This window comes from Girardinichthys multiradiatus, chromosome 17 (genome assembly GCF_021462225.1).
Source record: "Girardinichthys multiradiatus isolate DD_20200921_A chromosome 17, DD_fGirMul_XY1, whole genome shotgun sequence".
Classification (NCBI taxonomy): domain Eukaryota; kingdom Metazoa; phylum Chordata; class Actinopteri; order Cyprinodontiformes; family Goodeidae; genus Girardinichthys; species Girardinichthys multiradiatus.
The window spans coordinates 29,770,495-29,796,776 of NC_061809.1; the positions used below are offsets into that span (position 1 = coordinate 29,770,495).

Here is a 26,282-nt window from a genome sequence, read left to right on the forward strand (position 1 = left end):
GAATTCAGACATGAAAAATGTGTCAGAACCCTAATTAAATTCTGGATTTTCCCAAATGCTCTTGAATCAGCTTTGCTTTAGACCTCTCAATGTCTCAGCTTATCCTAGCACACTTTCCTTCCACTAAACTTTCCATTAATATGATTGAATCTAGCCCTCTGTGAACAGCTAGCATCTTAGCATTGACCTTTTGTAGCTCAAGCAAGTTCACCCTGAGAGCAGACTGCAAAATGCTGAAAGAAGGCTCCAAGAAACCAAAAATGTCATCGTGGACCTTCAGCACGTTCTTGCTTCTTTAATATTCTTTGGACAAATGGGTCTTAAACTGAATTATTGGACACCAGAACCGAGGACATGTTTGACAAAACATATAACATTCCAGGGGAGGAACTTCATCACAGCTGTGAAGCATGGAGGTGGAAGTATCATGCTTTTTTCTGAGATTTCTTTAGAACTGAATATTTATATTTATCTGAGCTCTGCTAGCTGTGAGCAGCTAAATGAACCGTCTGCTCTTCATTAAAGAACCTCAGGAACCTTCATGAACATTGTTAGCAGCTTAGAACAATGCATTTAATTTAAAAGCCAGATATTGGCGATAAGGAGCTCTGAGCTTGGTCAGATGTTGGTTCTGGACCGTCTGAACCTCTTTATTTTAGTACTGGAGATCTGTTTTGGACCCTCCTGAAAGAGAAGCTTGACTTAATCTATGGAGCACTTTGAGGAGAACAAATGGAGCCGACAACAGGTGAACGTTTCCATTCATACTTTCATTATGAGTGATGGAGACGATACATTCTGGGTTGAATCAGAACCAGAGTACACAGAATGATTTTACTGATAGAAAGCAAACAGAAAGTTCTTGAGGACATCATCTGAGGAGGAAGGTTGGTTGCAGATCTTCATCCATCGTGTGCAGCTAAATACTTGGCATAGAAACAACTGCATGGCTATAGTGCAAACCAATAAATACTGAAGCATCTGTGGAGGTCAGGTCTTCATGCTCTATCTGCTCCTGAAGAAGCTCCAACAGCTCATCCTCAGATACAATCTCAGTTTCTGAGGTTCTTACTGACTGAAGGTCCTCCTGTGCACAGAAGAACAAGCTCTGACCCGCTAAGGTCTTCAGTTTGTCTCTAATAGCTTGTAAATAAGAAGAACCATGGAACCAGAATCATCTCTGCAGCTTCTCTTCTCTCTAAAGCTGAGGGATGGTTTCTCAGTACGCAGGAGGCAATGTGGTGGTTCCACAAGGCTCTTCATCGCCTGCCTGTCGTCCCGGCGGCGCTGCTTCGGTTCAGGTTGCGGCTCAGCTGAGGGAAATGGACCGTGGGAGTTCTAGACGTGGGTCCATAAAGGCCCAGGTTCCTGGCTGCTAGAGACTTCCTAGGCTGCTTTATTAAAGGGAACGGGGAGAAGATCTGCTGCTTTGGAGCCGAGGCGGCCGACAGGAACCCCGGCACGGAGGAGGAAGAGGAGATGTTGGATCTGGATGATGAGACGGAGCAGAGTGATGGGGTGGAGGGGGAGAAGGCTTTATCTAGAGAGGAGGGAGGAGGAGATGATAAACCACTGGCTGATGAAGAGGATGGGAGGCAGGACACAGAGTCTGGTGTTGGAGTGGAGGTCAGGGATGGAGAAAATGAGGGTGATGGATCAAGAGAAGGAGATGAAGTGGATGTTGAGGGTTCTGCAGGAGGAACCCTGTGGGAGAAGTTCTGAACAGGAGGAGGTGAATCAGGAGCACAGCCTGCTTCAGGACTGAAGGGGTCCAACTCTTTGTGTCTGTTTGAGGATGGAGGAGGAAGAGGAGGGATCAGAGCTGCTGGTTTACTCTCCTTTACTTCAGGTTCTGGATCCGGATCGTTGAAGGAATTCTGGGTTGTTTCGCTTTCCAAGTCCAGAGAGTCCAGCTGCACCACCACCTCCTCAACTTTTACTTCCTCTGTCTCCTCTGCATCCCGAGGAGCTTCTTCACATCCTGAACTTCCACCATGAAATGGAGCCTCATCCTCTTCCTTCCTCCCCTGGACCAGTTCCCTTTCCTCCTCCTCATCATCATCTTCCCTTTCCGCAGAATCTCCAAATCCAAGCTGTGCCCGAACCCGGGCCACATTTCTCCGATGTTGCCGGACGTGGGCCCGCCAAGGAGAACCTCTGGAGCTCCCTGGAGATCCGGGGCTGTTGGACAGCAGTGATCCACAGCGCCGCCTGGATGGAGAGCCTGGAAGAGACGGCGTGCTGGCAGAGATGGGCCTGCAGCTTCTGGACGCACCGCGTTGTTTCCGTGCCAGCAGGAGGTGGTTGATGACGGAAGTGGACGGGTTGAGCTGGGAGGCCAGAACCCGTGTGGCGGGACATTTGTCTGAACGCAAAGGTGAGAAAAATAGAAGAAGAGACAAAAAACGAATTAAAACTGGCTGATTGTGCTGCAGTATGAGCCATCAGACACCAGAGGGCGCCCTGAACCTTTAAATTAGGTTCGGTTCTGAGTTCTGTAGAAGTGGTACAGGCAGTAAACCAGAAGAACAGATTGATTAGACCTAATAACTGAACCTGCATGATGTCTGCAGAGATGTTAGTAAGCACCAGATCAAATCTGAGGAGGAGCAGACAGACACTGCTTGGTGTTCCTGAAGGTTCCTCAAAGCAGGGCAACATGCAGGAAGATCAGTGAGCTGGATCAGAAACATCTGTCACTACCGAACACCTAAACAGAACCTGATGGTTCAGTTATAATCAGGACAAATGAGTGACTGCAGAATCTGTCATCAATCCGAGCATTTTTATCCATTTTATTCTTCTTTGTACAAAATGGACTTTTATTTCCAGTAGTGACATCTGTCTCCATGTCCTGGAGCATCTCGATAAACTAGAACGTCACGTTCATTTATTTCAGTAACTCTTTTTAAAAAGTAAAACTCATCTAGGTCCATTCCACTGTTCATCTGTTAGTTTGATGATTCTGGTTTACAGCTTCATAAAAACGCAAAATTCGGCTCCTCAGAAAAATACGATGTTTCATCAGATCAATAATAAAGGATTTGAATCCAGAAAGGTCCAGAACCGTATCTCCGTGTACTGTTCAGGTTCTGCACGCATTAATGTGGCGTGGTATAGAGGAGATCAAGCTGTGGTTCGCCTGAAGTGTTCAGGAAGCCCAGGTTGCTTTATTAGCAGAACTTCAGCTCTGCAATGTTGGTTCTGGAGTCTCTGATTGACAATATTCTATAGATTCTCTGTGGGGTTTAGGTCAGTCCAGTTTGCTGGTGTTACCATGTTTATTAAAGCAGCTTTTGGAACATTTGGGAGTGTGGGCCGGTACCATGTCCTGCTGGGAAATGAAATCAGCAGAAGAAAGCATGAAGTGCTTTAAAATTTCCCGGTAGAGAGCTGCTCTGACATTGGACCTGATAAAACCCAGTGGACCAGCACCAGCAGATGACATGGTACCCTGAATCTCAGCTGCTTGGATTTTGTATCTTTGCTTCCAATCTTCTTAAGGATGCAGTTGTTGCTTTTTTAACCACATTTCTTCCTTTCACTCAACTTTCCATTGACATACTTGGACCCAGCATTCTGTGGACAACCAGCTCTTTAGCAATGATCTTTTGTAGCTTAGCCTTCTGCTGGATGCCTGTCAGTCAACAGTCTTCCCCATGATTGTGTAGGAGATAAAACATTTCAGCATGAAAAATCTGTTTTTATTGGTCTGATATAATATTTTCCATTGAATTACTGAAATAAATGTAGCTTTTCATGATGTTCTAGTTTATTGTGATGTTCCTGTACAGAAGAAATCATTCCACAGAGCCTGTTGATCCCTGAAGAAGCCCCTGATTAAAGAAAGGTACCGTAACTGTTCGGGTCAGTACTGTTGCTGTGTTTGTCGGAACCATCCTGAAGAACCCCTGGATTTGTGGCCATGTTAGGTCCAGGTCCTACGAGTCACACAGCATCGTTCAACATTTAGGACTTACTGTTTCTGAGTTGAATGAGAACATCTTTCTGCTGTTTTCATGGATCCTCGGCTGGGAACAAACCTGAGACCAGGATCATGCAGCCTCACCTGTGCGGATGTAGAGTTGCATCGCCTGTTGCTGCTGCCGCCTCTTGATTCGAGTGTATTGCTTCTTCAGAGCGGTGATGTCCGTGCTCATCCTCTCCATCATCATGCTGTTGATGGCTGCCTGATGCTCTGCTTTAGCACCTCCTCCTCCTGCTCCCACTGCTCCTGGGCTCACCTCCGCGATGCTCCCCTGCTCGACTCGCTGGTCTGGTTGGAAAAATGTGACAGAAAGACGATCTCAGACGATATGGCAAAATGCATGCCGCACTTTTCAGATTTCTGCTTGCAAATAATGTTGAAAACACCAAAGAACAGAAACTGTGAAGAATTATTATAGTTTTTCTGCAGCAGTTTGTCTTCAGCTGCTGATCAAATAGTTTTTCCTCTGAATCAGAGTCTCTGTTCCTGAGGGTCGATGATGGAGGAGGAAGTGAGGATTAGTCTGGAGGAAACGGATCAGAGCCTGTTTGCGTTTGGACTCAGAAGGGAGGATATGGGTCAGCAGCCAACCTTTGAGATGTTTCTGGTATCTCTGGAGCTCAGGGGCCAACAGGCCGCCCAGCGGCCCCAGACAGCCGAGTGCCGTCGCCACAGATTCCTCGTTGTCCATGTCGCCATCGTCCTCACTGTCCCAGCTGCCCGGACCGCTGCTGGAAAAAGGAACGTTGTTAGGTTGGAAGTTTTCCATATTCACAGCATTGACATTCCTCAGAAGTTAAAGTGTTTCCTGTTTGCTCTGAAATGACACCAGGCTGCAGCGCTCCTGCAACTTTTCCAAATCCAAGAATTCCCAGTTTGTTCCCATTTCAAAATATAAATACAGATATTTCTGCAGGATTTAAATATGGAGGCAGGATAGGAGGGAGGGAGGACACAGGGTAAGACAGAAGGACATTAGGAAGGAATTAAGCAAGGGTGGAAGGACATTAGGAAGGAGGGAAGAAAGGATGGAAAAACATTAGGAACAAAGGAAGCAACGGTGGAAGGATATTAGGAAGGAAGGAAAAGACAAGGAATAAAGGACAGAAGGAACAAAAGGGTGGAGGCAACAAGGGAAGGAAATACAAAAAGGAAGAATACAAGGAAGGAAGGATAGACAAAAAGAGACGGGAGGAAGGACACAAAGAAGACAAGAACGATGGACGTAAGGAAGGAGACAAGGAAAAAAGTAGGAAGGAAGGAAGAACACAGCATCTTGACAGTGGGATACATTGTATCACCATGGTAACACCATCGAACTGGCCTGACCTGAACCTCAAAGAGAATCTATGAGCTGTTGTCAGGAGGAAGATGAGAGACCCATTATAAACTCTGGAAATGAACCCTTTTTCCTGACATGGAAAATCCAGCAACCTTTCCAGGCCGTCTGGACCTTGCCGGTCACACAGGAAGAGCAGACGTCTGTATCTGGGACAAACCTTCCCTTGGACTTCACCGAGGTCGAGAACGGAGTGATGTTGTAGGTGTACTTCTCTCTCAGCTCGGCCAGCTGGGGGAACGGGAACACAGCCATGGAGTAAACGTCCTGACAGACGAAGAAGAAGAGGATGAAGAGACAACGTTCTCACCTTCATTCCTGCCTTTTGTTCCATGTTCCATTCATACCTGCATGAGCTCCGCAGGATTGACCAGATCGTGCTCCAGCATCTCCTGAGTCAGGCAGCCCATGGTGCTGTAAAAGTAATCGGCCGTCTGGCATTCTTCGATCCTCCTGGGGAGGAGAGACCGGGTCCAGTTAGGAGTTCTGCAATTTGTGACCAGTTAAAGGTTCATGGTATTCAACCAGTCAGCCAGAGGAAGGATCAACGGAGTAAAACTACTGGCCAGAACCGGCTCACCCTAGGAGGTGACCACAGTCCCATAATAAATAAATTTGGAGAAATGGTCGTCAGCCAGCAGGTCTGTGACCAGAGCTTGCTGTTAGAAGGTCCGAATCAGAACCAGTTTTAGCCTTCAAACTTTGATTTTCCCTCATTTGTTTCCATCTTTATTCAAAATGTTCCTTCACTTACTCTCCCAGTCTCTCCCAGATGGCCAGAGCCACCCGGAACAGAACCTCGGACCCCTCAAAGAAAACAGAGTCCCAGATCTTGAGAACGGTGGGTGCCGGCAAGCAGGTGGCGAACATGGTCAGGAACCACTGCATGGTGAAGACGTTGGTCAGAGGAGGTTCATAGCTTCCTGAAAGCAGACCCAACATTCAGTTCCAGATGTTCCCTAATCCGGAACCATGACTTTGGCAGATCTTTACCTCCAGCTTCTCTGTTGGCTGCTTTCTGCAGGTGGTGAAGGTGCTGAGACAGTCTGGGCAGCTTCACACGCAGCAGATCCCTGAACACCGCCATGTCCACTGACACCGAGAGACAGGAAGACATTTACATCTAGAAAACATCTGAATCCATCATGAGTCTTTAACAGGTTCCAAAACATCTAGCATTTGTCTTCATACCACTCCTCCTTCTAATGGGAGGTCAAAGGAAGTGACCTGGCACTGCCCCTTCCCGACCTGTTGCTGCACACTGGTAGTCAGCTGGCTGAAAGACAGCCCCTACCTCCTTTAATCCAACATCATCTTCTTCCTGACAGAAACTTGGATCTTATCTGGTTCTAATGAAGTCAATAAAGTTCTGATTCATGTGCAGTAAAATAAAGTCAAAACAAAAAGTCCCAGGCTGCATGAGGAACAGGTTCAGGAGGGAATCCTGGACCAGGCGTTCCTTTCCTCAACAACCCTCTCTAGTTCAGTCTGGAGGATCTCCAGGTTCTCACAGATCAGAGGGGATACGAACGTCCTCCAGAGATGTTTGATCTTACTTTTAGCACAGTGAACATCTCTAGTGGATCCTGAAGGTCATGGCCCAAGCAAGCCTACAGAACCATATCATTAAAGCAGAAACTCTGAGGATCCCAAACCACACCTGCTCTTTATGACTACAACTTGAGATCCAGAACACCACAAAAGGATCATTGCTGAGGAGCAGCCCTGATGGACTCCAAACCTCACTGTGGACAAAGGTCTTATTTTGTTGGTACATGGACTAAATGGGCCTTAAGGCAGTCCATACTCCTGCAGCGTCCCCTACAGAATCCCTCAGGGATCACAGATCTGTGAGGGATAAGATCTGGTCCAACGTTCCACAGCCTGGATGAAAACCTCACTGCTCCTCCTGGATCCAAGGTTCTACAATCAGTCCGAGTCTCCTCTGGAACACACTCTCTGGTCCACTGGGACCACGTTCATGGAACGATGGGACCGTGGAGGATGTTCCCTAAAATAAATGAGCTTTAGCTTCAGAACCTCGCCTAGATCCAAGTTCTGCTCAACCGGGCCTTTGGAGAACCCAATGTTTAGTCATTAGAGTTTAGTATTTACATCAGGTCTGTGTATCAGTGTCTACCTCACCGAGCTCGCAGGTTGTTGGACCTGTAACAGAACCGGTTCAGAACCGTTTTAAACAACATGAAGCTGAGGTACCTGATAGTGCTCGCAGGTTGTTGGACCTTTAACAGAACCGGTTCAGAACCGTTTTAAACAACATGAAGCTGAGGTACCTGATAGTGCTCGCAGGTTGTTGGACCTGTAACAGAACCGGTTCAGAACCGTTTTAAACAACATGAAGCTGAGGTACCTGATAGTGCTCGCAGGTTGTTGGACCTGTAACAGAACCGGTTCAGAACCGTTTTAAACAACATGAAGCTGAGGTACCTGATAGTGCTCGCAGGTTGTTGGACCTGTAACAGAACCGGTTCAGAACCGTTTTAAACAACATGAAGCTGAGGTACCTGATAGTGCTCGCAGGTTGTTGGACCTTTAACAGAACCGGTTCAGAACCGTTTTAAACAACATGAAGCTGAGGTACCTGATAGTGCTCGCAGGTTGTTGGACCTTTAACAGAACCGGTTCAGAACCGTTTTAAACAACATGAAGCTGAGGTACCTGATAGTGCTCGCAGGTTGTTGGACCTGTAACAGAACCGGTTCAGAACCGTTTTAAACAACATGAAGCTGAGGTACCTGATAGTGCTCGCAGGTTGTTGGACCTTTAACAGAACCGGTTCAGAACCGTTTTAAACAACATGAAGCTGAGGTACCTGATAGTGCTCGCAGGTTGTTGGACCTGTAACAGAACCGGTTCAGAACCGTTTTAAACAACATGAAGCTGAGGTACCTGATAGTGCTCGCAGGTTGTTGGACCTGTAACAGAACCGGTTCAGAACCGTTTTAAACAACATGAAGCTGAGGTACCTGATAGTGCTCGCAGGTTGTTGGACCTGTAACAGAACCGGTTCAGAACCGTTTTAAACAACATGAAGCTGAGGTACCTGATAGTGCTCGCAGGTTGTTGGACCTTTAACAGAACCGGTTCAGAACCGTTTTAAACAACATGAAGCTAAGGTACCTGATAGTGCTCGCAGGTTGTTGGACCTGTAACAGAACCGGTTCAGAACCGTTTTAAACAACATGAAGCTGAGGTACCTGATAGTGCTCGCAGGTTGTTGGACCTTTAACAGAACCGGTTCAGAACCGTTTTAAACAACATGAAGCTGAGGTACCTGATAGTGCTCGCAGGTTGTTGGACCTTTAACAGAACCGGTTCAGAACCGTTTTAAACAACATGAAGCTGAGGTACCTGATAGTGCTCGCAGGTTGTTGGACCTTTAACAGAACCGGTTCAGAACCGTTTTAAACAACATGAAGCTAAGGTACCTGATAGTGCTCGCAGGTTGTTGGACCTTTAACAGAACCGGTTCAGAACCGTTTTAAACAACATGAAGCTGAGGTACCTGATAGTGCTCGCAGGTTGTTGGACCTTTAACAGAACCGGTTCAGAACCGTTTTAAACAACATGAAGCTGAGGTACCTGATAGTGCTCGCAGGTTGTTGGACCTTTAACAGAACCGGTTCAGAACCGTTTTAAACAACATGAAGCTAAGGTACCTGATAGTGCTCGCAGGTTGTTGGACCTGTAACAGAACCGGTTCAGAACCGTTTTAAACAACATGAAGCTGAGGTACCTGATAGTGCTCGCAGGTTGTTGGACCTTTAACAGAACCGGTTCAGAACCGTTTTAAACAACATGAAGCTAAGGTACCTGATAGTGCTCGCAGGTTGTTGGACCTTTAACAGAACCGGTTCAGAACCGTTTTAAACAACATGAAGCTGAGGTACCTGATAGTGCTCGCAGGTTGTTGGACCTGTAACAGAACCGGTTCAGAACCGTTTTAAACAACATGAAGCTGAGGTACCTGATAGTGCTCGCAGGTTGTTGGACCTTTAACAGAACCGGTTCAGAACCGTTTTAAACAACATGAAGCTGAGGTACCTGATAGTGCTCGCAGGTTGTTGGACCTGTAACAGAACCGGTTCAGAACCGTTTTAAACAACATGAAGCTAAGGTACCTGATAGTGCTCGCAGGTTGTTGGACCTTTAACAGAACCGGTTCAGAACCGTTTTAAACAACATGAAGCTGAGGTACCTGATAGTGCTCGCAGGTTGTTGGACCTGTAACAGAACCGGTTCAGAACCGTTTTAAACAACATGAAGCTGAGGTACCTGATAGTGCTCGCAGGTTGTTGGACCTGTAACAGAACCGGTTCAGAACCGTTTTAAACAACATGAAGCTGAGGTACCTGATAGTGCTCGCAGGTTGTTGGACCTGTAACAGAACCGGTTCAGAACCGTTTTAAACAACATGAAGCTGAGGTACCTGATAGTGCTCGCAGGTTGTTGGACCTTTAACAGAACCGGTTCAGAACCGTTTTAAACAACATGAAGCTGAGGTACCTGATAGTGCTCGCAGGTTGTTGGACCTGTAACAGAACCGGTTCAGAACCGTTTTAAACAACATGAAGCTGAGGTACCTGATAGTGCTCGCAGGTTGTTGGACCTGTAACAGAACCGGTTCAGAACCGTTTTAAACAACATGAAGCTGAGGTACCTGATAGTGCTCGCAGGTTGTTGGACCTGTAACAGAACCGGTTCAGAACCGTTTTAAACAACATGAAGCTGAGGTACCTGATAGTGCTCGCAGGTTGTTGGACCTTTAACAGAACCGGTTCAGAACCGTTTTAAACAACATGAAGCTGAGGTACCTGATAGTGCTCGCAGGTTGTTGGACCTGTAACAGAACCGGTTCAGAACCGTTTTAAACAACATGAAGCTGAGGTACCTGATAGTGCTCGCAGGTTGTTGGACCTGTAACAGAACCGGTTCAGAACCGTTTTAAACAACATGAAGCTGAGGTACCTGATAGTGCTCGCAGGTTGTTGGACCTGTAACAGAACCGGTTCAGAACCGTTTTAAACAACATGAAGCTCAGGTACCTGATAGTGCTCGCAGGTTGTTGGACCTGTAACAGAACCGGTTCAGAACCGTTTTAAACAACATGAAGCTGAGGTACCTGATAGTGCTCGCAGGTTGTTGGACCTGTAACAGAACCGGTTCAGAACCGTTTTAAACAACATGAAGCTGAGGTACCTGATAGTGCTCGCAGGTTGTTGGACCTGTAACAGAACCGGTTCAGAACCGTTTTAAACAACATGAAGCTGAGGTACCTGATAGTGCTCGCAGGTTGTTGGACCTTTAACAGAACCGGTTCAGAACCGTTTTAAACAACATGAAGCTAAGGTACCTGATAGTGCTCGCAGGTTGTTGGACCTGTAACAGAACCGGTTCAGAACCGTTTTAAACAACATGAAGCTGAGGTACCTGATAGTGCTCGCAGGTTGTTGGACCTTTAACAGAACCGGTTCAGAACCGTTTTAAACAACATGAAGCTGAGGTACCTGATAGTGCTCGCAGGTTGTTGGACCTTTAACAGAACCGGTTCAGAACCGTTTTAAACAACATGAAGCTGAGGTACCTGATAGTGCTCGCAGGTTGTTGGACCTTTAACAGAACCGGTTCAGAACCGTTTTAAACAACATGAAGCTGAGGTACCTGATAGTGCTCGCAGGTTGTTGGACCTGTAACAGAACCGGTTCAGAACCGTTTTAAACAACATGAAGCTGAGGTACCTGATAGTGCTCGCAGGTTGTTGGACCTTTAACAGAACCGGTTCAGAACCGTTTTAAACAACATGAAGCTGAGGTACCTGATAGTGCTCGCAGGTTGTTGGACCTGTAACAGAACCGGTTCAGAACCGTTTTAAACAACATGAAGCTAAGGTACCTGATAGTGCTCGCAGGTTGTTGGACCTTTAACAGAACCGGTTCAGAACCGTTTTAAACAACATGAAGCTGAGGTACCTGATAGTGCTCGCAGGTTGTTGGACCTGTAACAGAACCGGTTCAGAACCGTTTTAAACAACATGAAGCTGAGGTACCTGATAGTGCTCGCAGGTTGTTGGACCTGTAACAGAACCGGTTCAGAACCGTTTTAAACAACATGAAGCTGAGGTACCTGATAGTGCTCGCAGGTTGTTGGACCTTTAACAGAACCGGTTCAGAACCGTTTTAAACAACATGAAGCTAAGGTACCTGATAGTGCTCGCAGGTTGTTGGACCTGTAACAGAACCGGTTCAGAACCGTTTTAAACAACATGAAGCTGAGGTACCTGATAGTGCTCGCAGGTTGTTGGACCTGTAACAGAACCGGTTCAGAACCGTTTTAAACAACATGAAGCTAAGGTACCTGATAGTGCTCGCAGGTTGTTGGACCTTTAACAGAACCGGTTCAGAACCGTTTTAAACAACATGAAGCTAAGGTACCTGATAGTGCTCGCAGGTTGTTGGACCTTTAACAGAACCGGTTCAGAACCGTTTTAAACAACATGAAGCTGAGGTACCTGATAATGCTCGCAGGTTGTTGGACCTGTAACAGAACCGGTTCAGAACCGTTTTAAACAACATGAAGCTGAGGTACCTGATAGTGCTCGCAGGTTGTTGGACCTTTAACAGAACCGGTTCAGAACCGTTTTAAACAACATGAAGCTGAGGTACCTGATAGTGCTCGCAGGTTGTTGGACCTGTAACAGAACCGGTTCAGAACCGTTTTAAACAACATGAAGCTAAGGTACCTGATAGTGCTCGCAGGTTGTTGGACCTTTAACAGAACCGGTTCAGAACCGTTTTAAACAACATGAAGCTGAGGTACCTGATAGTGCTCGCAGGTTGTTGGACCTGTAACAGAACCGGTTCAGAACCGTTTTAAACAACATGAAGCTGAGGTACCTGATAGTGCTCGCAGGTTGTTGGACCTTTAACAGAACCGGTTCAGAACCGTTTTAAACAACATGAAGCTGAGGTACCTGATAGTGCTCGCAGGTTGTTGGACCTGTAACAGAACCGGTTCAGAACCGTTTTAAACAACATGAAGCTGAGGTACCTGATAGTGCTCGCAGGTTGTTGGACCTTTAACAGAACCGGTTCAGAACCGTTTTAAACAACATGAAGCTAAGGTACCTGATAGTGCTCGCAGGTTGTTGGACCTGTAACAGAACCGGTTCAGAACCGTTTTAAACAACATGAAGCTGAGGTACCTGATAGTGCTCGCAGGTTGTTGGACCTTTAACAGAACCGGTTCAGAACCGTTTTAAACAACATGAAGCTGAGGTACCTGATAGTGCTCGCAGGTTGTTGGACCTGTAACAGAACCGGTTCAGAACCGTTTTAAACAACATGAAGCTAAGGTACCTGATAGTGCTCGCAGGTTGTTGGACCTGTAACAGAACCGGTTCAGAACCGTTTTAAACAACATGAAGCTGAGGTACCTGATAGTGCTCGCAGGTTGTTGGACCTGTAACAGAACCGGTTCAGAACCGTTTTAAACAACATGAAGCTGAGGTACCTGATAGTGCTCGCAGGTTGTTGGACCTGTAACAGAACCGGTTCAGAACCGTTTTAAACAACATGAAGCTGAGGTACCTGATAGTGCTCGCAGGTTGTTGGACCTTTAACAGAACCGGTTCAGAACCGTTTTAAACAACATGAAGCTAAGGTACCTGATAGTGCTCGCAGGTTGTTGGACCTTTAACAGAACCGGTTCAGAACCGTTTTAAACAACATGAAGCTGAGGTACCTGATAGTGCTCGCAGGTTGTTGGACCTGTAACAGAACCGGTTCAGAACCGTTTTAAACAACATGAAGCTAAGGTACCTGATAGTGCTCGCAGGTTGTTGGACCTTTAACAGAACCGGTTCAGAACCGTTTTAAACAACATGAAGCTAAGGTACCTGATAGTGCTCGCAGGTTGTTGGACCTGTAACAGAACCGGTTCAGAACCGTTTTAAACAACATGAAGCTGAGGTACCTGATAGTGCTCGCAGGTTGTTGGACCTGTAACAGAACCGGTTCAGAACCGTTTTAAACAACATGAAGCTGAGGTACCTGATAGTGCTCGCAGGTTGTTGGACCTTTAACAGAACCGGTTCAGAACCGTTTTAAACAACATGAAGCTAAGGTACCTGATAGTGCTCGCAGGTTGTTGGACCTGTAACAGAACCGGTTCAGAACCGGTTTAAACAACATGAAGCTGAGGTACCTGATAGTGCTCGCAGGTTGTTGGACCTGTAACAGAACCGGTTCAGAACCGTTTTAAACAACATGAAGCTGAGGTACCTGATAGTGCTCGCAGGTTGTTGGCGAAGTAACTGTCAGGCAGCACCTTGTCGATCAGGTAGATCATCACCTGAGGACACAAACAGAAGGATGAGAAGTTTTGAAGACGTTTCCACACCTTGGACCCGTTTCCTGGAACTGGACCCTTGCTTACCTTCAGTGCATCACTCTCGTTCCCTTCTGTCACTTCCAGGATCAGAGCAGCCAGAACGTTGAATCCTTGACAGTAACCAACAGTTTTATTCCAGCGGGCATAGGCCAGCAGAACCCGCTTCAGAACCACCCTGTCCTGCTCTCCCTCCTGGCCACAGTAAGAACTGCAGCCGGTCCTGTGCAGATCCTACGGTGGAGAGGAAGTTAGTGGAGGAGATTTTCATTCGATGCAGAAAGAAGGATAAACGGAGCCCAGTAGGAGGAGCAGAGGACCGGACTTTGACCCGCAGAAGGTAGGGTCCATATTCTGTTGGATCTGAGTCACTGAGCTGTTTCCATGACGCATTCAACCTGCAGGAAAACATCCCTGCTACAGCCTGTTCTGTGTGTTTTCTGCATTAGTGATGATGCAAGATGTGAATTGAACTGTATAAGAAGTGAACCATGCAGATAGTAGAACCAGGAGAGATACAAAGTCGGGCTCAGAAGGATTCAGAACCCGGAAAGGTTTGATTCTGATTTTCCTCAGATCAGAAAGTTTGTTTCTGACTGGAAATGACACAAACGTCTCCAAAAACATGTCTCCTTTCTCTGGGGTACGAATAATTTAGAGCCATACTGTCTGCTTGGTGCAGCACATGTAGTCTAGATGATGTAGAGAAAGTACTCCTGACTCGGTACTAGAATATCTAGCTGGCTCTGCTGGACAAAACCTTCAACAGAGCTTCTGCTGCCATCAACTATGTGTACTCTCTTCTGTCTTTGTTGTTGGGTCTGATAGAAAGCACTCCTGACCCGGTGTTACCATGTTTTTGTGGTTAGGATTAATTGGAAGGTATGAACCTGACTGTTGTGAAGAGCCTTGAGACGACATGTGTTGTGAATTGAAGATATAGAAATAAACTGAATTGAATTTGGTTTTTCGTTCTATGGAAGGTATGCCTGGCCTCTTCTCTACATTCAGTTATTGATTAAACATGCTGCCATTAACTCTGTGTACTCTGTTTTGTTTATTTTAGAAAGTACCCCTGGTCCAGTGGTTCTGTGTTGATCTGTGTCTCATCTCTGGATGAAACCACTGAACATTGCTGCCATGAGCTGTGAGCTCTTTACGTTTCTTCCCCAGAGAAGGGACTCCTGGTACATGAAGTACAGGAAGTCTGGTGCAGAGAGTGATTCATTATGTAGATGAGCCACAGCCCGGTTCTGCTCAGAACTATGATGAGGTCCAGAACCATTATTTCACTTGACTGAATCTACCTTCTGTTTCCAGCTGAAACCAAAACCCATCAGAGTACAAATAAAATCTGGTTACCTTGACGATTTGGATGCCGAGCGAGTCGTCGTCTGGGTTGCTGCGCTCGTTAAAGGCGAAACGAAGAGTTTTCTCCCAGTCGATGGAGATGCTGTGGAGGTACTGGTCTGCTAGAGTTAGCCAGACCTGCAATGATATAACTACAGTGAGCCAGAATCTCTGAGGGTTCTGAAGGAAGGGAGGAACCTAATGAGATCAAAAGCTCCAACATCTGAGCAGATAACAGATCCAAACCCAGAAGGATTTCAAGTCTCTATGATTGTTATTCTCAGCGGTCCTTTCTACTCCAGATGGTTTCCCATCAGTCTGAGCTCTTATTGAGGTCACACTGTTATTAATAACTCCAGGTTGGAGAGACGTACCTTCCTTCTCCATTCTTTCGGTATCCCAGTGGGAAGCCGGGCCACAGCTTTAAGAGCATCGTACCACTGTGGAAAAGCAGAAAAACTCCATTTAATCACGTTTTCTTTGTGATTTCTATCTGTTAAAGGTGCAGACATAACTGTTTCCTTAAGGTAGCAAAGCTAAAAGCCTGGTTGCAGAGTTAAACGAAGACAGTGGAGGGTGTCGGTATAACAACCATTTCTGTGAGGCTTTTACAGTGGCGCTGTAAAGTTTACACACCCCTGTTAGACTGCCAGGTTTTAATGATGTAATAAATTGTTTCTAGACTTTACTGTAACACATATCCTGTGAGATTCAACTGGAAAACAAACCAACATCAGGGAAAAACTATCAAATACATTTTAAAAAGTCTGCTGTCATAAGTGAGTACACCCCTGAACTAACTGTGTGGAAACATCTCGGAGGGTCTACACCGCCTGACATTCTGACCTGCTCATAACTTCATCTACCTCCACAAAAACCTCAGCTCAAGCTCAAGAGATTAACCCACAGCATGATGCTGCCACTGCCATGTTTCACTGTGCGCAAAACCCAGATGTGATGGCTGCCTCAGATCTTAACACACAGGGTTCTGGGGACATCTGAACCAAGCTTGGATGTTAACTTTCTAGCTCAGTGCTGCAGGATTTATGTCACATTAAGTGTGGTATATGGTTTAAATGATAAATAATGGTCTTATTTATGTAAACCTGGCATTTTAACAGTTATTATGTGCAACAATTTTACCACATAAACATCAGAGAGATTTCTGCTGGGTTGGGTCTAAAATAATCACCTGCTGGAAGCCATTGTTTCCCAGCGATGGCTCAATGGTGAACTTCAGCCTTGTGTCAACACCTGAAAACAAACAGGACAGCTGCTTACTGCAAGGTTCTGCACAGAATATAGAAGAAACCAGGCTGATGTTTGCTTCAGTGTCTCTAATGTTGACGACAAACAGCTTCTATATGAACTCAAACATCAACTGTCTGAAACAGGCGGTAAATTCATCAGATTAAAGACAGAAGTCAGATTCCAAGTTTACAGATTTGAAAATAAAATGTTCAGCAGTTAGGTGTGCTCCACCTCATCCTGGAGGTTTCCCATCCTTCTCAATAACAGCAGATCTTCTGATTTACTCTGGCTATAAACCGACAGGACATGGAATCTGGACCTGAACCGAATCGGGGGTAAGGTCCCGATCTGCTTGGAGCAGCCTGTCTCCTCTTTATCTGGATCTTTATTATAAAGAATGGGTTGTTCAATAGGAAATGCGTGTAACCTGCATGGCCCGGTTCTGTTGGCTTCTCCTGCGTCATTCCGCTCCAGCCCCGGTTCGTTGTGCAGCTTCGGGAGAGGATTAACAGTAAAACCAGCCGACCTCCTGATACCAGATTATATTCCCACACAGGGAGGCAACCACCGGGATTATCAACGAGACTTCACCGGAAACGCTTCATAATTAGTCATGGCGACAAAATAAAGGCTGGATTTATTCCCAATAAATGGAGGATAAACTGGATCCAATCCGGATTTGTAGGTAAATTCACAGAAAATATGTTTAATTAATTAGTTATAGATATTTATGGTCTACATCTAAATTGATCGTATCTGAGAATCAACATGGAATCATTACAGGAGGATCCCGCCTCATAAATATCACATGCTGGTCCAGACAGGATCTCCAGACCTGGCTCCAAGGTGCAGAGCAGCCGCGGAGCGCTCCTGGAGATCCCGTTGCGTTTCTTCAGGACGTTGCTGATGATGCTGCCGACGCCTCCCGAACCCTGCTGCCGCTGCCTACTGGCCGCCCGAGGCCTCCTCCCGGCGGGGAGCCGCTCCTGCCTCATCCCGGAACCAGGCCGCTTCACCCGGACAGTCAGCTCATCGCCTGTCGCCTCGTTTAGGAACCAAGCTTCTCGGCTTTTCCCAGAGAGCAGGAGCCCGTCCGGAACCGAGCAGAGACGAACCGTTTAAGCTGGCGCGGATCCAAAATACATCGATTAAAGCGCTGCTTCCAAACAAACAGAGGAGCCGCTTAGAAACCAGGTCCAAACGACCTGCCGGTGCTGAAAAACATCTGAGATGAAGAGGAAGTGATCGATGCTGCTGATGCTGCACTCCTCCTCATCATCATCCTCCTCCAGCTGGCGTCACCAGGAGGAGGTGCAGGGATGGAGGGAGGTGGGAAAGACCCAGATAGATGAGGTAATGGTGGACCGATTTCTGTCCCTCTGCCACATAAAGTCCAAATAGAGAACCAGTAGATGTTCCCACTGCATGCTGGGTGTATATTGAACTGAAGGCTTAAGATTTCTGCAACTTTTTAGTCTGATATTAACTCATATTTTACTGCCGGACAAAATTGACCTGAGTAAATACAAAAAGCAGACTTTAAACGGTGATTTTATTTATTAACGGATAAATTGAATCCAAACCAACCAGAACCTGGAGTAAAAAATATCACGAGTTTTGGTTCAGTTTCACTGACCACACCCAGGCCTGGCTGTAGGATCAAGAATTCACTTAAATAGATCCTGTCTGACAACATGAAGTAGGCTAAAAGATCTCACATCATGACCTGATCTAAAGTAACTCAATAACAGAAGAAAAACACCGTCACTAACATCTATCAGTTTGGAAAGGGTTAAAAAGTCATTTCTAAGGCTTTGGGTGTCCAAGGAACCACAATGAGAACCATCATCCACACATGGAGAGAACGTGGGACAGTGGAGAACCTTCCCATCAGTGGCTGACCTACAAAAATTACTCCAAAAGCTGATCAATGACTCATCCAGGAGGTCACAGAAGAACCCAGAACAACATCTAAAGCTCTGCAGGCCTCACTGAATCAACAGTAAGAAAGAGAGACAGGGCAAAAATGGCTTCAAGACCAGAACCACTGCAGACCCAAAAGAACACAAAGACTTGTCTCATATTTACCAAAAACATCTTGATGATCCCCAAGACCTTTGGGAAAATATTCTGTGCAAGAGACAAAGTGGACCTTTTTGAAAGGTGTGTGTTCCGTTATGTCTGGTGTAAAATTAACATTTCAGAACAAGAACATTCTACCTCCAGTCAAGCATGGTGGTGGTAGTATGATGGTTTGGGGCTGTTTGCTGCTTCAGGATCTGGACGACTAGTTGTAATTGAATGAATTTTGCTCTGTAGCAGAAAATCCTGAAGGTGTCAGACCATCAGCTTGTGACCTTAAGCTCAAGAACATTTAGGTTCTGCAGCAGGACAATGATCCAAAGCTCACCAGCAGATCCACCTCAGAATGAATCCAAATAAAAGGTTTTGGAGTGGCCTAGTCAAAGTCTGAACTTAAATCCAACTGAGATACTCCAATGTGTCTGAACTAAAGCAATACTGCAAAGCAGAGTGGGGCAAAGTTTCCCCAAAGTATTGAAATCTGTACGGATTTTACACCGCTGTATACAGACACACTTCACTGAGTTAAAATATGATTAAAATATTACGACACCCATTGTTGTTTGTCTTTACATTGGGTGTGAGTGTTTTTATGTGTCCGCATGAGGGTGCTTTGGTGTGTGCCGGCTCCCTCCCGGTGGCTGCTTGCCGGGGCCTGGACCCCCGGGCTGTGTCGGGCCTCTGCTTGGGGTCTTGTCCCAGGGTCTCAGGTCTCAGGGTCCATGGCTGGATCTGCTCGGGCGTAGGCAGCAGCCGGCAGGGCGTGTGGGCTCGTCACTGCAGCTCCCTGGGGTTTCTGCACTGTCGCTGCTGGGTGTTTCCTCTGGGATTATCCCCAGGTCTTCTCTTGGGGGGTTGTGGTAGTCCTGGCGGTGTTTCTCCTGGGGTTCCTGTGCTCTGGGGGGCCTTTGGATGTGTGTGGCTCGGGTCTCCTCCGTATCTGTCCTGGGTCCAGGGGGCAGGTCTGTGGCTCCTCACACTCACTATCGCATAGTTTTATGGAGAAACCTTGTATATACATGCCCGCTCACACTCAGACCCACAGGTGTTTAGATTCAGGTGTTAACAGATACACAAATGTTCTATATTGAGCTGCATTTACCACTAAATACATCTTGCATTGATAAGTACCGTGCATTTTCAGTAAAAAACCTGCTATGAACATTTCTGCAGGTGTAGAAGCAAGCAGGGTGTTATCTTGTATTCTCTTCATCCTTCTTTCTTTCCTCCATTTTATTCTCCTTCTCTCCCCTTTTCCTTTTTGCCCCACCTCAATCTCTTTCGTCCTTCTTTCAATTTTCCTTTTAATTTCTGCCTCCGTAACAATTGAAATAATCCCAAAGCAGTTTGTAAAAGTTTATTTTTATGAATATCAAGCAGAGCTTTAAAGCGTTAGCTGTAATGCTTCACTTGTGAAAGTAAATCTGTTGGGCTTTTTCTTGGCACTTAGACAATAATTCTCAGGTCTTTGCCAGACAGAACACGGTTATCTATCTATCTATCTATCTATCTATCTATCTATCTATCTATCTATCTATCTATCTATCTATCTATCTATCTATCTATCTATCTATCTATCATTAAAATGTTAATTTATTTAAGAGATTATTTCAATCTCTTAATGCAGCTCGGAGTAGAGCCGCTGCTCCTCCACATTGAGAGGAGACAGTTGAGGTGGCTCGGGCATCTATACCGGATGCCTCCTGGACGCCTTCCTCAGGAAGTGTTCCAGACACGTCCCACCTTGAGGAGGCCCAGGACACGCTGGAGGGACTACGTCTCTCGGCTGGCCTGGGAACACCTTGGGCTCCCCCTGGAGGAGCTGGAGGAGGTGTCTGGGGAGAGGGACGTCTGGGCGTCTCTGCTGAGTCTGCTGCCCCCGCGACCCGGTTCCGGATAAAGCGGAAGACGACGATGACAACGATTTAAATTTTTTATTCTGATTAATCCTTCTGGCTGACAGCCAATTAAAATCATAAATTAAGTAGTTTTAGACCATTTAAATATTACTTCAGCTCAATAAATAAGTTTTGTTCTACAGATGTTATATTGTGACCAAGTCATGGCCGACAGTCCGAGGTAGAGAAATCAGAGAGTCTGAGTGTCCATCTGTGAATTCAGCCCTTCACTTAGATTCAGTTCTGGTTTCGATCCAAACTGTTTTACATCCAGACCTTTATGAGAACATGGTAATGCTCAGTTTCTCATTACAGCGAGAAGCTAGAAGGCAGCTTCTCAGGGAACGGCCCAGCAGCAGTCTGGAGGAGCCTGAACATCACTATCTACAGGAGCCTTCCCACCATGATCTCATGACCTCAACAGCTTCTTTTACAGGTTTGAAAACCAGCCATTCACACCTCCAACCCACTTGCCCAAAACCCCACTCCCACACAAAAGGACTACCTGCACCCCCCACCAACAACTCCACAACACCCTCTCCACTCCTCTCTGGACACAAATGACTGCAACCTCAGTGGACCCATCTGGAAAACTCCTGAAGTTTGCAGATGACACCACTGTCACTGGACTGATCCAGGACAGTGATGAGTCTCCATTCAGACAGGAGGAGGATCAGGTGGTCCATTGGTGCAGTCAGAAGCACCTGGAACTTAACCCACTCAGTGGAGATGATGGTGAAGAACACCTCAACAACACTGTGTCTACTGTGGACCACTTCTGGTTCCTAGGAACCACAATTTCTCTGGATCTGAGATGCTCCTCACACATAGGCAATGTTCAGAAGAAGGCCCAGCAGAGACTGTACTTCCTGAGGCATCTACCTTCAGGTGGCGCTACAGAGACAGTTTCTTCCCCCAGGCAGTCTCTCTGATGGACACAATGAACATCTCACAGCTACTCTACTGGAAACAAATAAGCAAACTAAATAAAGTACATAAAGTTCCTTTTATCCTTTATCTTCTTTCCTCTAAGGCTTATATATTTATATTTCATGTCTACGCTGTGAGCGCTTGGAACCAAAGTCAGATCCCTTATTGTGAAACATGCCAAAAAAGTGGATTCTGGTTCTGCTTTAGGTGTTTACCAGCTTGGGTTCTGATCATCCATGATCCACCAGTCTGGTCAAAAATAAATAAATATTCATTTAGCAACAAACCTGAATCAAACCATCTAATCATCTCTATGTGGTTTTATGTCATGTCTGCAGAACTTTGCTGTAGTGTTCATGTTTGGCTAAAGATGGAAGACATGATGTTAAACCCAAACATCTGTGGGAACAATGTTCTTCAGTCAGCTGTATGGACCTCAGGGTTCTCATGCTGTTCTGTCCACAAACACTTCTAAACAGTTGATGTAGTAAAGAGGAGATATGAACATGAGCTCATCTCCTCAGTTCTGAGATGAGAGCTTTACCCTCACAGCATATTATGGAAATCTGAGGCAGAAGCTTACCATACTCCAACCTGATTGGAGGTTCATAGGTCTCAAGCTTCAGCTACTTGGATGAAACCAAACAGAGAAACATCTCACTTAATAGTATTTAGTCCAAATTAAATAATAAAAAAACCTTTTCAGTCTTACGTCGCTTCTGTGAGACAGCCTGAAGGCACGCTGTGATGATGTCATAGTTCTTCTGGCGTTTCTGGTGAAATCTGTCGCGCCTCTTCAGCTGCCGGATGAGCTTGGTGGACTGCAGGCCTGAGCGGTACTTCACCTCCTGGATGATTGAGCGCAGCTCCTGCAGGTCTGATAGAGGGAGCAGAAAACACGGATTCAAGCAGGAAGTGTCCGTGGAGATGGTCAGAACCTGCGTCAGATTGTTAGCAGATAAAAAGCTTGAAGGCCTCATGTCAGGAACCCACAGCTGGGAGCTAAAACTGAAGGTTGTTTTCACAAAGCGGTCATTTCCTCCTGAGAGATCAGAACATCTCTCTTATTAGTCTGTTTAAAGCCTGCAGGCACAGATGAAACCAGAACCAGAACACATCCCATTTACTGAGCCAGAACCTGCTGCTCACTCACTGACAGCCTGGGGACACAAAAAGAACAAATGTTCTCTTTTTAATTATTGTTTTGTGTTGGTTGTCTGGAAGCCAGCATGCATCTTCAACTTTATGGCAACTTCAATGAATCTGTAAACCTTTTTGGTCATTATTAAGGAGAACCTGAGCATTCAGGAACTTCCTCTACCTCTGAAGTTCTTCAGAATCCATGGTGGTTTCTGTGAGCTGGTCAGATCTTCCTGCAGCAAAGCATTCCCAAACCATGATACTTCCCCCTACGTGCTTCACAGAAAACGGGTCACCAGAAGAATCTGAACCTACACTCCTCAAGAGAAAAATATCTTTTATTTCTCCTCTGACTCTTACAAACATGGGGCTCCAAACTTACAGACTAGATTTCATTTGACCTCAGTTCTTCCTCTATAATTTAACATCCTGATTTACTCCTCAACAAACATTTTCAAATATGAAGTGAACAAAGCTGATTTAGACAGAATAACTGATTTAATATGTCAATATTTAAGTCCTTAGAAAATGTTAAATTCAATAAAAAATAAAGAAGATTTGATTGAAACGATTTAATATTATATCTGACTGTTTCTAACTATAGTTGATGCTGAAAGCAGAGCAGCAGGAAAACCTCACACTGAAAAGTTTGGCTGAATTTGTGTTTGATGACAATCTATTTACTAATTTTACTGCTGTTACGACTGTAGACATCCCTCACTCACTGCAGAGGACATCTGTCTGTCAGCGGACCATCTTCCATCCAGACCTGCACAGTTTTATTTAGCAGTAAATCTTCCTGGGATCATTTGTAATGAACATGCTTTCCTGTTTGGACAGCTCCACCTGTGCTGCACCCTGAGAGGTACCAAAAACCCAGCAGGTCATTTCTGTTACCGTTTCCGAGGACGGAGAGAAGCTGGCCTGCTGCTTTGGAAGAGACACGGGCCCACAGCATCACACATCCACCACTGTGCTTATCAGTGGGTATCAGGTTCTTTTCCACATCTTCATACTTTGGTTCCGAGCAGACCCACCTGGAGACTTTGATGCTAAAAGCTCAATGCTAGTTTCATCTGACCAAAGCCCATGGTTCTACTTAAAGTCCTAGTAGAGTTTTACAAACTCTGCATGTTTCATGTAGATAGTCTAATCGTTGCTATGGAGACCTCCATGATGCGCCCCCTTGCTGCAGTTCTCTAACCGTGATCTTTGGAGATGTTCTTTCCTCCCCTACCATCCTGCTCAGTGTGTTAGAAGATGAAGGTGGGTTCTGGTCCAGCCCTGTTTGAGATGTTCCATCAATGCTTTAACTGTAGATATGGACAGCTGAGACCAGGACCTGTTGTCTTCTGACGTATGACATCCATCAGTTGTAATGGAATGGTGACTGAGAGCCATTAGGCTCCTCCAGACACATTAGCAGAGCTTCAGACGTTATCAGAGTTTCCTCTTCCTGTCCCACAGCTCTCTGCATTGTTTAAATCGACCCAACCAAAGTCCGGCTGCGTTTACTGTAGGACTTCACGTTCGCTGCATGGTCCAGACACACAGATGCCAGGCGAGACTCCGAGGCAACACTGCAGGACCCAGTGAGGCTGTGAACACCCAGAGCTTCAGTTTCTGACAGGAAGCTTCAGCTCAAACGGATCAGAACCAAGCCTCTCGGTTACAGTTCTACGGTTCTGGAAAAACTATTTTTGTTTGATTTGACAAACATTTCAGGTTTAAAATAATTTTTCTAAAATCCCCGGCAAAGAGAAATAAAAGTTCTCATATTCTGACACCTTCCACACTTGGCTGCAGGGGGCGCTCTCCTGTCTGAACACTTACAGGCTGTATTTTTTTAAAACTCATATTGATGAACATCAAAAATAAGGATTTTTTTTAAACATTGTCTAATTTGTTTAGATTTCACGTGGAAAACACTCCCTGCTACTAAATGTGGGCAGTGACGTCACAGGTGCGTGTTTATGCGAGATGTTTCATGTTTGAAAATCAAACCAAGATTAAATTGCTCATCATTTTTGACCAGAAAACAAATAACTTCTCTGGTATTGATTTAACATTTTAGAAATGAAAACACAAATCAAAATGTTTGTTTCATAACTGGGTTCTAGTGTCAGAACCTCCCTGACTGTTTGGACCCCCGAGGATCCCTCACCTTTCTGGGCCAGGTAGTTCATCTGGAGCCTCCTGGTGTGTCTCTCCTGCAGCTCCTGCAGGAAGCCGGACCCGGAGATGCTCCGGCCCAGGAAGGCATCGGAGCCAGACGCCTCCGTGGAGCTGTCCCAGCTGTCCGCATTCCTCCTGCCGCCGTACGCGTCGTAGAGCTCCACCAGCAGGCAGTCCACGATAGAGGTCCTGCTATGAGGGCCAGAGTCCCTGCAGAAGTCCGGCTCTGCCGGACCTAATGAAGATGATGATGATGTGTCATTGTTCGTCCACCGCTGGAAGCCGCAGAAATCATCCGTGGAGTGGATAAACACGCCACTCTCTTCCTCGGAACCCACGCCACGGTCACATATGTTAGCTTCCAAAAGTTCCTCCGCGTTGGGTCCCAGCTCCGATGCCATGTTTCTAGCCGCTGGACCGGTTCTGATACGGAGGTTGTTTATCTGGGAGCTGATATTTGAGCAGGAGTGGCTGGGAAGTTTCTCAGAGTGTTCCTGGAAGACTCCACAGCTCACCTCGGACAGGTGTGGACCAGTCCAACTGCTCCCAGTTCCTTCCTGCATTTTCCGGACTGGAATTCCCAGCTTCCCTCTACCTGACTGAACAATGGACCGACCTACTGCAACTTCTGAGCGGCGGACAAACTTTTTTCAGCTCCACGTACAAGTGCAATAGATACTTCTATCAGCCAATCAGAGACGAGCCGAAAATGCTCGACCAATCAGCTTCCTGTGGTTAGTAGCCGCTGTAACAGGAAGTGTCAGGATGTTTTCTTATTTTGAATCATTTCTGACTTTAACACAAAGCTTTTTGTAGCTAATGTGTTTTTATTAATAAGAAAATAATTGTTAGAATTATCTCTCTGGTTATTTTGACATTTAGCAAATAGAAATCATTTTGATCATCTTAACTAACCTAAAATATTAAACTTTCAGTCTGATTTAATGGCAGTCAGTTAGGAATCAAAGGAAATATACATCTGTAAATATGTGATTTATAGTTATTACTTATAGTGTTGCTTAAAAGCCAAAAAACCCTGACGATAATTGTACGTTTGTCCAGCAACATACATTTTTACAACCTTAATGCATGAAAGGTTTTTACACCATGACTACAGCCAGCAACACTTAGACTAATGTAAAAAATAATTAAAATGAACTATAACTTTCAACATTTAAAGCAATAAAAACTGTACACGATTTAAAATCTAATCTTATCAATCATCAGCAATAATTAAACATCATCAAGTTAAAAAAAATAAGTAAATGCACTCTGTTGTACTGTTGATGGCAACCAGGTCAGAACCAGAAACAGTTAGGTTCTGCTGGACTAAGTAAACACATGAAACCGTTTATCAGAGCCTCAGAACCGCTGCAGTTGGACCCAGCCTTCTCTCTTCTGTTAGAATCACCGGTGATGGTACAGAGAGCCCCCTGCTGGGTGTATGTTGAACTGCAAGCAGCTGCATCCAAACTGGTTTTTTAGCTGTAAGTGATTTCCAGTTAGGAATCACCAGTCTGCTTTGGATGAGAGACTGGTTCTGGAGCTGATGATGAGGCTGCAGGTCGGGTAAAAACAAGCTCTACGATAAAAGTTGGTTCCTAGTTGAAAAATACTGGATTCATGAAGGAGATCTAGCTTTTAAGGATCTAAAACTAATTACTTTTAATGTATTTATTGTCTATTTTGCACAATTATTACCGCATTTTTAGCGTTTTGTAAG

The 26,282-nt window shown here is 45.6% G+C and overlaps 1 protein-coding gene across 5 annotated transcripts; it reads right to left on the reverse strand.

The window, feature by feature from the left end:
• Positions 1-751: 751 nt before the first annotated feature.
• On the reverse strand, positions 752-25,275 carry tbc1d30 (TBC1 domain family, member 30). 5 transcript variants are annotated; one of them, XM_047389554.1, is made up of 15 exons: positions 24,549-25,275; positions 21,957-22,121; positions 16,276-16,337; positions 15,458-15,523; positions 15,096-15,221; positions 13,782-13,967; positions 13,628-13,697; positions 6,321-6,419; positions 6,082-6,250; positions 5,675-5,780; positions 5,488-5,594; positions 4,580-4,716; positions 4,070-4,276; positions 3,855-3,941; positions 752-2,365 (listed from the first exon to the last, which is right to left on the reverse strand). In XM_047389554.1, exons 1-15 carry the CDS (start codon positions 25,120-25,122, stop codon positions 1,260-1,262), a joined length of 3,267 nt encoding a protein of 1,088 aa, XP_047245510.1. In that variant the 5' UTR covers positions 25,123-25,275; the 3' UTR covers positions 752-1,259. The 5 variants fall into 5 exon arrangements, with proteins under 5 accessions (XP_047245510.1, XP_047245509.1, XP_047245511.1 ...); XM_047389553.1 differs by having other exon boundaries at positions 4,580-4,719; positions 24,549-25,271; XM_047389555.1 differs by lacking the exon at positions 3,855-3,941 and having other exon boundaries at positions 4,580-4,719; positions 24,549-25,230.
• Between the last annotated feature and the right edge of the window lie 1,007 nt (positions 25,276-26,282).

What these genes read in the sequence shown, in the direction of transcription:
- tbc1d30 (XM_047389553.1), bottom strand. Translation starts at nt 25,122, where the DNA reads ATGCAGGAAGGAACTGGGAGCAGTTGGACTGGTCCACACCTGTCCGAG. An exon ending in TCGGCATCCAAATCGTCAAG is followed by an intron (nt 13,968 to 15,095) that starts GTAACCAGATTT and finishes TCTCCACCGTAG; the next exon opens with GATCTGCACAGGACCGGCTG. An exon ending in ACGAGAGTGATGCACTGAAG is followed by an intron (nt 13,698 to 13,781) that starts GTAAGCAAGGGT and finishes TTGTGTCCTCAG; the next exon opens with GTGATGATCTACCTGATCGA.